Source organism: Danio rerio, chromosome 25 (assembly GCF_052040795.2).
Source record: "Danio rerio strain M-AB ecotype USA chromosome 25, GRCz13ab, whole genome shotgun sequence".
In the NCBI taxonomy this organism is placed as follows: domain Eukaryota; kingdom Metazoa; phylum Chordata; class Actinopteri; order Cypriniformes; family Danionidae; genus Danio; species Danio rerio.
The window spans coordinates 32,293,125-32,305,601 of record NC_141045.1 but is presented as its reverse complement, the minus strand read 5'-3'; the positions used below and the strand labels follow the sequence as shown (position 1 = coordinate 32,305,601).

Here is a 12,477-nt window from a genome sequence, read left to right as displayed (position 1 = left end):
TTCATTGCCTTTTTGCCTTTGTTCTATGAAATGTCTCATTTTTCTGTCTTGACCTCTGAATTCTATGCACTGATGTGAATTCCTGTAAGACAAACTAAGTTAGTCCATGTCATATGGTCATTTTATATACATTTAACTAAACTGAACCTTTTTGACATTCACATGTAATGCTAAAATTGGTGTATTTAATAGAAAATGCCTCTAGTATGAAGTCTATTGCAATGGTTTTGATTTTAGGTGCACTAGTGGGCTCAAATTAAATGGTTTTATGAAACAATGATCATATCGCAATGATTTGTCAGTGCACATCATTTAAATGAAAGTTTATTTAGTGGAGATCTAATTTAGTCATAATTTTGTCTATCCACACAGCATGCTCCTCAGTAAAGGTTAGTCTCGCATTTTGATGCATTCAGCTTTTGGTCACTGCAGAGGCTTTCAGTCCAGATTTTCTTAAATGTCAAGACAAAGCTTTACCCCATTCAGAGCTGAACTCATGAGCAATTCAGCAGCAGAGTTGAACTGATTGCCTATTGAGATTTTTTCGCATTATCCTGTCCTCTTTTACATTTGTCGTTTGTGGATGACCAGCCTTTTTGGGTGACTTGAATGAGATTGCAAAGAGGCGGTATACTAGAAAATCACATACAGTATGGAATGAGCCATCTCTTGCTATGGCTCAGCCACCTTCTGGAAAACCTGCTGTCAGTAGGGTTTAGTAACATTAGAGCAGTTCACCATCCTGCAAAGCAATGTTCATTTTGAAAGTAGATTTCGTATGTCTTATGACCTAAATGCCATTTAGTTTAGTCTAGTTTTAGGCCCAATCCCAATTCTCCCCCTTAGTTCTTCCCCTTACTTTTTCCTCTTGTTTTGATATATGCCTTCAGCAATTTCCTAAAGATAAATACCAAAAGTAATAATAATAATAACACAACTTGAAAAACTACAGCAGTCATGATCATCAATCTCATATGAAGCAAGAGATCGCGATGACTTTTGATGTTGTGTGCAGATGTTTTAGTGCTGTCCCATTAGGGGTAAATTTTGAAGCCCTCACCTTCACACACTGTTTCAAGGGTCAAGGGGAAGAGGTACAGAAACAGGATTGGGACTGGCTCTTAGTCGACTAAGTTGATTACAAATTGAATTAACTTAACCTATACTTGATTTACTTCTTTTATTCAGACATATTTGCACAAGCAAAGCCCTACAATATGTGATGAATATGGTGAAAATGGTTTGAAAATGCTCCTTATGGCTTGTATGTGTGCAGCACTATTTACGGCTTTTCTTTGTTGAATGACAAGATACTGCCCTCTGTTGCTATGGAAAGATACATCCCCTAATGCAGGCACAGAGAGTAGGGGCGCAACATGAAGGGGCCTTAGAGGCGGAACTTGTAGTACGTTAGAGGCATAACTTAAAGGTTTGGAGACATGTTAAAACTATGTTGTCAGCAATGTGGTGGTAAATCACCACATATGGTATGTGGTGGCATATCAGTTATTAACACCTACACCTACTCCACTCCTAAACCCAACCATCACAGTTATTAATATCTATACCTACCACAAACGTAAACCCAACCATTATTGTTATTAACGTCTGCACCTACCATAACCCTAAACACAACCATCATATTTTAATAATGTATACACCTACTCCAACCCTAATACCCAACCATCATCAATATAAACGTCTGCACCTGCTCCACACCTAAACCAAACCATCATTGTTATTAACGTTTAAATTTACTACAACCCTAAACCCAGCCATAACAATTATTAATGTCTACACCTTCCCCAACCCTAAACCCAACCATCATCGTTATCAATGTCTATACCTACCACAAACCTAAAACCCAACCATCATCGTTATTAACGTGTGCACCTGCTCCACACCTAAACCCAACCATCACAGTTATTAACGTCTGCACCTACCATAACCCTAAATCCAACCATCATTGTTGTTAATGTCTACACCTTCTCCGACCCTAATACACAACCATCACAGTTATTAACGTCTACAACTTCCCCCAACTCTAAACCGAACCATCACAGTTATTAACGTCTACACCTTCCCCAACCCTAAACCCAACCATCACAGTTATTAACGTCTACACCTTCCCCAACCCTAAACCCAACCATCACAGTTATTAACGTCTACACCTTCCCCAACCCTAAACCCAACCATCACAGTTATTAACGTCTACAACTTCCCCAACCCTAAACCCAACCATCACAGTTATTAACATCTACAACATCCCCAACTCTATACCGAACCATTACAGTTATTAACATCTACACCTTCCCCAACCCTAAACCCAACCATCACAGTTATTAACGTCTACAACTTCCCCAACCCTAAACCCAACCATCACAGTTATTAACATCTACAACATCCCCAACTCTATACCGAACCATTACAGTTATTAACGTCTACACCTTCCCCAACCCTAGACCCAACCATCACAGTTATTAACATCTACAACATCCCCAACTCTATACCGAACCATTACAGTTATTAACATCTACACCTTCCCCAACCCTAGACCCAACCATCACAGTTATAAACATCTACAACTTCCCCAAATCTATACCAAACCATTACAGTTATTAACGTCTACAACTTCCCCAACTCTATACCGAACCATTACAGTTAATAACGTCTACACCTTCCCCAACCCTAAACCCAACCATCACAGTTATTAACGTCTACAACTTCCCAACCCTAAACCCAACCATCACAGTTATTAACGTCTACACCTTCCCCAACTCTATACCGAACCATTACAGTTATTAACGTCTACACCTTCCCCAACCCTAAACCCAACCATCACAGTTGTTAACATCTACAACTTCCCCAACCCTAAACCCAACCATCACAGTTATTAACATCTACAACTTCCCCAACCCTAAACCCAACCATCACAGTTATTAACGTCTACAACTTCCCCAACTCTATACCGAACCATTACAGTTATTAACATCTACAACTTCCCCAACTCTATACCGAACCATTACAGTTATTAACGTCTACAACTTCCCCAACTCTATACCGAACCATTACAGTTATTAACGTCTACACCTTCCCCAACCCTAAACCCAACCATTACAGTTATTAACGTCTACAACTTCCCCAACCCTAAACCCAACCATCACAGTTATTAACGTCTACAACTACCCCAACCCTAAACCTGACCATCACAGTTATTAACGTCTACACCTTCCCCAACCCTAAACCCAGCCATCACAGTTATTAACATCTATACCTACCACAACCCTAAAGCCCAACCATCATTGTTAATAACGTCTGCACCTACTCCACACCTAAACCCAACCATCACAGCTATTATTGTCTATACCTACCACAAACGTAAACCCAACCATCATTGTTATTAACGTCTGCACCTAACATAACCCTAAACCCAACCATCATTGTTATTTAAGTCTGCACCTATTCTACACCTAAACCCAACCATCACAGTTATTAACATACAACCGCAAGTTGTGGATGCTTTCACACTTGACACACTCACAATTGTACTGTTAGTTGCAACCACATGGGGTGACACCGAGTAGGCTAACTGTCATGACAAAACAGATGAAGAAGTCAGCGAGTGGAGATGCATGGTGGAGCTGCTAAATTAATGAATATAATAGCATATCAAATCAATTGTTTGTGGATACATTTGGAAAAAACTCATGAAAACATTTGATGAAAATGTTCTTTGGTAAGTATTTCCTCCATCTTGCCAACAACATCTCGTTCTGAAATCTCGCATGGTTCAGTGGGATTTCAATAGCTGCAAGTTATGCCTCTAACTTACTACTTGGCCACAGAACATACATGCTCATTTCAGTTGACATGTTCACAAGCAGCTTTTAGGTACAGGTGGGACCAGACGCTTAGTGACAACATAGTCGGTCTTTATTGCCACTAGTCCTTTGATGTCAGCTTGGTGTGCCCCAGGCTTTACATTAACATCAAATAGGATTAAGAAGTGCTTGTCTAATTTTCATCTTATGTGTGTTTACGAATGTGAGTCCCACCTTATGTTTAATTTCCTATTTAATAGAATGTATAGGAATGTTTATGGAAGTATGTTCTAAATGTTCTTGCCTTTTTTTCATATTCATTTTCTTCTTCTTTGAACAGCGCAAATTGTCAGGACCAGACAGTGGTGTGAGATGATGCCTTGTTTGGATGACGAAGGCTGTGACCTATTGGTAAACAGAACAGGCTGGACGTGTGCACAGCCAGGAGGCCGAGTGAAAACAACCACGGTAAGCACCGCAAAACAAAACAACAACTTGGTATTTAGACTTGCCTGTCAGAAAAGCTGCTGTCACGCCAAATACTTCTGTGGAGCCAATAATAAAGTATAAACATTGGAGAACAGTAAATAACACAGTTTATGGTTCGCTTGCAGCCAACAATGATTTTCCATCAGCTTAATTAATAGTAAAACGTACTATAACATTTATTCAGCCTCTTGTCTTTTCAAAACCATAAAACATTGCTCATCTTCAGAACACAGTACAAGTTTTTTTCATGCCAGTTATGTTTTTGTTACAATAATCACTGTCAGATTATGTAATTTTTTTTTTCAGTTTACATAAATAAACAAGATAAATCAACTTATTCTTGTGTCCAGATAGACATTGTGGTTTACAGATACCCACATACCCTGTGTCATACAGAATCCACAACACCCTGTCATACAGGGGTGCGTTTCCCAAACAACAGTGTAACTCACAGCTGAGCTATCGTAGTACGATGCATCGTTTGGGAAAAGAAAGATGCAGTGACGAGTGTTTCCCAAAACCTGTAGTTGCTCTGTTGGAGATCCATCGCTTGAACCTCTTTAGTTATAGCGTAAAACGCCCATAATGATGCTCCAAACTGGGTGGAGTAACTACTTTTTTAGAGAAAAACCCATCATTTCTTTGTGCAAATTATATTGTTTTACACGCATTTAAAGTAAAATCCACTGTTAGATTTCATAAAAACATGCACTCGCTTCCCTTATTAACTGAAATAAATGTAAATGGCACACATGGGCCTACAGGTATGTTTCCTTTACTAATTTTATCGAGAAGTTGAACATTACATATTCTATTCTAAAACACACCATTTACAAAAGCTAAAATGTATTATAATATTATATAAATCATATAAATAAATAATGAGGCTATTTATTATAAAATGAAATGTATTATTTATTATTTATTAGAAATAAAAAAAATCTATTTAATTAATTTAATATTAATAATTAATAGTAGTAATAATAATAATGATAATAATAATGATAATAATTATTATTATTATAATTATTCATTCATTTATTTTCTTTTCGGCTTAGTCCCTTTATTAATCTGGGGTTGCCACAGCGGAATGAACCGCCAACTTATCCTGCACAATTTTACGCAGTGGATGCCGTTCCATCTCTGGGAAACATCCACACACACTCACTCACACACACTCATACACTATGGACAATTTAACCTACCCAATTCACCTGTACCACATGTCTTTGGACTGTGGGGGAACCAGAGCACCCGGAGGAAACCCACACAAACGCAGGGAGAACATGCAAACTCCACACAGAAACGCAAACTGACCCAGCTGAGGCTCGAACCAACGATCTTCTTGTTGCAAATGCTCAAGCTTCGCGAATGTTGGTTGAGCGACTGATTTGTGTAACGGCAAATAAACAAAAATTTATGACCTTATTTGGCTAACGGTGGTTTTGGAAAACGCACCCCAGATTAGTCCAAAATCAGACTGATACAGTGTGTAGTCCTTTTCTGGCAATAATTACATGCCTTTATTGAAAATCTATTCACTCAAAACTCACTTTAAAGTATTCATCAGTGAAGACAGCATTTAATTCGATCATGGAAGCTCAAGCATGCTTAATGTGTTACAACCAAAATCTTTATGCATCCAGCAGGTGTGATTGATCCGTTTATGTTCGGTGAAGAAAGTTTTAGTTTAAATGAATCCCACAATTTAATCTGTACAATTTACAGTATGATCATACATCTTCATACCATTATGGCATATTATTTTGATCTCTTTATGCATATTTTGATGTGTTAAAGTGTTGGGTAGACTTTCAATGGAGGGATATTAAAAATATCTGCATTTGCGGTCTGAAGATGAACATGTCTTAGGTTTGAAAAGACGCACTGCCTGTGGAATTTCAATTCTGTAGCCAAATAAGCAGATAACACAGTCAAACAGTTTGCTTAAACACTGCCTGTCCAAAAGGTAAAAGCAATAAATAACTATGTAAATAAGAAAGAGCCTCCCATTGTATAGTTATTGGATGAATTATTATATTCCAGCTGGTAACAAGTTATTTAACCTTATCTGATGAAGAGAGTAGCTTCTCATTTCTTAAATAGCCATAACAAGACACATTTTGTGGTCATGGAAAAAAAAAAATGTTACTCTGTTTCAGAAGACTCTAATTATTAGTATGCATGTTTCTAAAAATGACATGAGATTGATGAAACTACTAAAATTGGGTTAAGAGCAGTCTAATGCATAATTAAAAACTGAATGGATAGTAGTGAAACACAATATTTGTTGAAGAAATAGGGTTGGAAATAAGTTTTGAATGGTCGATTCATTGGGCTCGAATTGTGAACAAGTGGTTCAGGGAGCATGAGACATCATTTTTACACATGGATTAGCCACCAAAGAGTCCAGAATCTTTGGGAATTGGGAGCTATGAAACCTTAGGACTTTTTGAACAACAGTCAAACTCTCCCATCATCAATACAAAATTTTGTGGAAAATTTTATGCAACTCAGGATGGGGATAAATACCACATTGCAGAAGCATTTTAAAATGATACCACGGTCCTAAGAAATACAATAGTGTGTGACTTTTTTTTTTGGATGGGCAGAATATAAATGTTTGTGCCGTATTTATAAAAAAAAAAATATTTTGAATCTTTGACTACAACCAAAAAGCTTATAGATGCTAAAAAAATGACATTAAATGGCTTTTTTATTATTTAGCCATACATTTTCAGAATTTCTTTGTACATTGTATGTTTGTTTTTAAGCTTGGTTAGGGTCCAACAAAAGGAAAGATCTGGGACGACACCAGAGCCTCTCAAAATGAATAACTGATGGTGTTATATGGCCTAAATGTTGTTATTAAATCCCAGGTATCCTGACGCCAGTGGGGGAAGGTTTTCCCAAGAGAGGAGCGACGTACGGAAGCACCTCGTCATTCTCCAAAGCTACAGCGGGACGGGGGAGGGGAGCATTCATCATAGTCCTGTTAGCCCTGTCTGTCAGTCTCTCCATTAGTCCTTCAGTCTCATAAGATAAGAGGTGAGAACCTCTCGTCATGGCGTTTACATGGACCGTGAAGAATGGATCCCCCTGCGCTGTCATTCAAAGTTGGAACCAACCAGCGTTTTAGTTTGGGGATGCTGAAATTGGTATGATGATGGACGCGGGATCATTTCTGGCTTGGATCTCCTAACAAACTTTTACAGACCAAAGAAATACGGACAATTTCTGTGTGGAAGGATTTCCGAATGAACACAAGTACACACATCAGCTGCTTCAGCTTTGAGAAACGCAAGCAAAAACCCACACATACTTGAGCTTTGTAAGGAGTTTTTCAAACTGAGCACAGTCAAAATAGACAACGAAGACGTTTGAGATGAAACTGTTGACTTTTCTTCGATTGTAAATCTGCCATTCTTGTGTAATGGGCTGAAATCAGTTAAGGTTGGGAAACCTAGCGAACATGGCGGACAATTTGTCAAAGCGAACAATATCTACCTGACCTGAAGAGGCTAGCGCAGATAGCGCTTTGGGAGAGACCATGCTATGTATTTTCAGAGTCATAAAGTTATATATATATATATATATTTAACAGTTTTATATGATGTACCTTTGTAGCGAACCTTATTTAACACTGACAATGTGATCCTATTCATAAAGGGTGAATTAAAAAACGTCATGTCCTGGAAAGTTATTTACACATTGCCTTCTCCACAGTTGAAAATACTGTACTTGTGTATTTGTCAGTAAGCTTTTGTTTTGTAACAACAGCATTCCACCGTAGACACACATAAAAATGCAACTGTATACCCACCTTGACAAGGTTATAAACATCAGAATACAGCTATGGGTCAAATGTGTTTTACCGCAGCGATTGTACAACTGGCAAATTCATCTTATAAAAACTGTTTATGTGTCAGTCCTTCTGTGATATCTGTCATATCGAGACGGTCACCCCATTAAGATAATGGCCCTTATGAGATAATGGCTCGTCTGCCGCAACAACCACCGTGTCCTGCGTGGTTTCTCTTAGACCATTACTCTGCCCTTGTTGGCCCCTCGCCGCCTCTCTCAGCGCCAGCCTGTGGAGGAATGCTGCTGTCAGCCAGGCTTCAAGCTTCATTTAACATCACTAACAGCCTGCATTACACATGCCGTCTCTCGGCTAAAGCCGCAGTGCCCCACAGTATCACCCCCCTCATGGAATAGCCCAAAACTACTCAGACTGTTTACGAGGGCTTCAAGGAGAATCATGTTGGCTTTATGGGGGCTTTTAATAAGATCTTAACAACTTGTGTTAATCGTTTACTTCAGTTCCATGTTGCTAAATTTGTCCGTTCATACTTAAACTTAAAGCTGTTTATTCTACAATGCTAAAAAATAATAATAATAAAAAACGAAGACAACAATTAGTAAGCCATTTTAGGTAGATTTGCTTGTAAAGAGTAAACACTGACTGTGGTGTTTTCAAAACATTGGGAATCCCAACCTGGTGTGTGTTTCCAAAAACCATTATTGGCCAACTAAAGTTGTAAGTTCCATTGTTACGAACGTAGTTTGTTGATTTAGCGTTTGCCAAATTCATTGTTCCAATGAACATTCGCAAACTGTATCACAAACTTGTACACTTGCAACTGCACCTCTAGAGCTGTAGTTAGAAACACAGTTCCTGATTGTGTTCTATTTCTAATTATCCCCCCTATGCCCTATTCCGTTTGAACATTCTAAAGATTGATAAAAATAAAAAATAAAAATTTAAAATTTCATGCTCAAAGAAATCAAAACTAACCATATGGTTTTGATAACTAACATTGCCATTTTTTTGGTGAACCATTAATCTGTGCACATCATTAAGAAAATAAATATTGGGTAACACTTTAGAATAACTATCCGTTATAATTAGTTAGTAGACCATTAATAAACTGTTAGTTAACAAGATATAAATGACTTGTTAAATAAAAGGTTATAGTTTGTTAATTATTTACAACTGTGCCTTATAGATGGGCAATGAATAACTTACAAGCCGTTAGTTGACAAGTTGTAAATGACTTCTTAACTGTATTTTAATGATTTAAAACTATACCTAATAAATTTTTAAGAGATCATGAACAAGCTGTTAGTAAATTACTTAATAAAGACTTGTTAAGTATCAGTTAGGTTGTGTATATGTTATTGGGACGTTATTCTAAAGTATACACATATAATTAACTATTAAATATAATAGTTAAGTGTTAGTTATTAGCTTAAGCATGTTATTGGGACGTTATTCTAAAGTTGCAACTATTCCTCATTTACTAACAGTTAATAAATGAAGAATAGCTGCAACTTTAGAATAACGTCCCAATAACATATATACACTATTAACTGATACTTAACAAGTCTTTATTAAGTTATCTACTAACAGCTTGTTCATGATCTATTACTAATTTTTTAGGTATAGTTATAAATCATTAAAATACAGTTAAGAAGTCATTTACAACCTGTCAACAAACGGCTTGTAAGTTATCTATTAGCCATCTATAAGGCACAGTTGTAAATAATTAACAAACTATTAACTTTTGTTTAACAAGTCATTTATAACTTGTTAACTAACAGTTTATTAATAGTCTATTAACTAGTTATAACAGATAGTTATTCTAAAGTGTTACCAAATATTGTTTGACTTTCTAATCTTTAATGGAAATCTAAAAATGCACTTCCTGTTTGTTGTTTAGTTAAATTGTCAGATTACGTGATTTTGAGGTAATCATGCTGCTCCAACTGTCTCTAATTTAACATGTCTAATTTACATGAATTTTTATTTATATAAAGTATTTTTGTAATGAGTAACTAATTAATAATTTTCATGGGTGCACGTTTCTGTGATATATGCTGTAGAGCCATGCTTACCACAGATCTTATAAAACTCATTCATTGAAAATGCCCACTATAAAAGCCCTTTTAAGGAAACCAGTAGTAAATTATACTTCCATTTTTTTTAAATTTCATTTAAAATGCATAAAATTGTTAACAAAGCTCCATACGTTATGTTTAAACCTAAACTGTGTCATCATGTTCTATTAAAACTTGTCTGTTCTAGCACTTCAGACACTTTGTTGTTACGATCACCAGCAATCTAGCCTGTGCAGATGTGTAGTTCTCCAGCGATCTGCCCAGGCCAGACTACTAGTGATCATAACTCAGTTGTACTGTACTATTGACCAGCATAACTTAGCAACATGCTCAACCAATGGTGTGAGTTTGGGGCAGAGCTATCTGTTTAGCAAACTTGCAAAGAGCATTTGGTCTAAACTAAAATAATATTACAAAAAAATCCTTTCATGGGTTAGTTTTTTATTCTATAATAATGCATTGAACTGATTAAAGTGACATTTAATTAAGATGTCACAGTAAAGACAATCATTTATAATTGCAAAAATGTTATATTTCAATTGAATGCTGTCCTTCTGAACTTTCATCCTTGAAAAAAAATTAATAAAAAATTCCGTTAAGAACGGTTTTTAACATTGTTAATAGATGAGAGTACATTTAAAGGATTTCTGAAGGATCACGTGACTCTGAAGACTAAAATAATGGTTACTTTAAATGGTTAAGTCAATTTAATTACTAATTACGTCATTAAATCTGAATTCAATTTATTTTTCTAACTACAGTACTTAAAAGTAATTTAATCACACAAGTAATTTAATACTTGATGCAGTTCTACTTAACATCTCTATACAGATTATCTTATATAGGAATTAAACGTTTAATTATTTAAAATTGGGTCAAAAGAGGCTTTACATTTATTTTTAGGGTTAAACCCTATATGGTATGTATCAAAATATTAAACGCCATGGTGTTTCAAGATTTAATTTTTTTACTTTTTGTGTAGTGTGTCCTATTGCATGGCAACTGATGCCATCTCTGAAATGCATCACAATGTCAATGCGAAACGTTTTGAATGTTTAATTGTTTTTCTGTCATTCACAGCTGATACCATCTTGTAGGTCAGTGGTTCTTAACCACTGGGCTGCGGACCAGTACCGGTCCGTGTATCAATTGGTACCAGGCCACACAAGAAATCATTAATTAGTTTTATTCAATTTATTATCTGAGTCAGAACGATCTTTTATTTTGAAATGTCTTTTATTTTGAAAAAGGACCGTATTCACCCACAAGCAGCAAAATAAGTAAGAAACAGACATTTTTGGAAAATTTCTTTGCTAAGGGGAAAAGGCCCAGTGAACAATCCACAAACTGCCAAGGAATGGATCCACAACCCATTTGTCAACAAATCAGGTGACTCCACCAGAGCTGTGCAAGAAGATCAACTGATGGAGATCACAAATGACAGTGGCTTTTTAGGGGTCGTTCGCATATTCTGCCTTTTCTAGAGTTTGCACAAGTTTTTTTTTCAATGGAGGTGTGCAACTTGCGTGCACAAGTGGCGTGATGCGCTCGCGCCTTTCAGACGCACACAGTTGAATAAATCCCACGAGCGCACCACGAGCCACGTGACATGAATTGACGATCAGCTTCAGCTTGTATGGAATATACACATTTCGGTAAAGCCCTGCTCACACCGTGAGATTTCAGCCACGACTTTGCAGCCACGACACGAAATTTGGGAAATCCTAAAAGATTTCTAAAATCCTAGGCTACAATCGGGGATCTTAGTGCTTGGTGCTCGTTACGATCAGATTTTTCCTCTGATGATGTTCTGGCAGGGAAGATTTCAGGCACTTTCTTGTGTGACAACGGCTGTGTTGAGCGTTAATCCAAGAACCAATAGGAGCTCTGAATTTGATGACGCAATCCATGCGACAATTAAATCGACCACAGGGAAAAGTCAAAACTGTTTTTTTATTCCTAGTTTTATTATTGAGACACGCTACGTGCAAAATTGCCACTACAGATTGTTTACATTTGCTGTGAAGAATCATTTCAGACTAAATATCTCAGACAAACACAGAACACCAAAACACTGCAGTGCTTTTGCAATTTTCTCTATTAATAAAACTTGTAATAGAGTGACAGCAATGTTTTGTCAGGCAACTATCAAACTACTAAACACATTATTATTGAGACTAGTTTAGCTCCATACATCTGAATCTCCGGAAGTGCTTCTTATTTGCACAAAATTAATCTACTCATTATTTTTATTCAGGGCGAGGCA

General features: G+C 36.7%; 1 protein-coding gene across 2 annotated transcripts in view; it reads left to right on the top strand.

Moving 5' to 3' along the window:
- The window catches only part of tafa5b (TAFA chemokine like family member 5b), a 126,520-nt gene extending 117,333 nt beyond the window's left edge, over window positions 1-9,187 (top strand). The window contains exons 3-4 of one of the 2 annotated variants that reach the window (XM_087312485.1): window positions 4,162-4,289; window positions 7,190-9,187. In XM_087312485.1, coding sequence (XP_087168611.1) covers window positions 4,162-4,289; window positions 7,190-7,198 — 137 coding nt within the window. In that variant the 3' untranslated portion in view covers window positions 7,199-9,187. The remainder of the gene's footprint in view (window positions 1-4,161; window positions 4,290-7,189) is intronic. The other variant, XM_087312486.1, reaches the window with a different exon arrangement.
- Window positions 9,188-12,477: the final 3,290 nt, after the last annotated feature.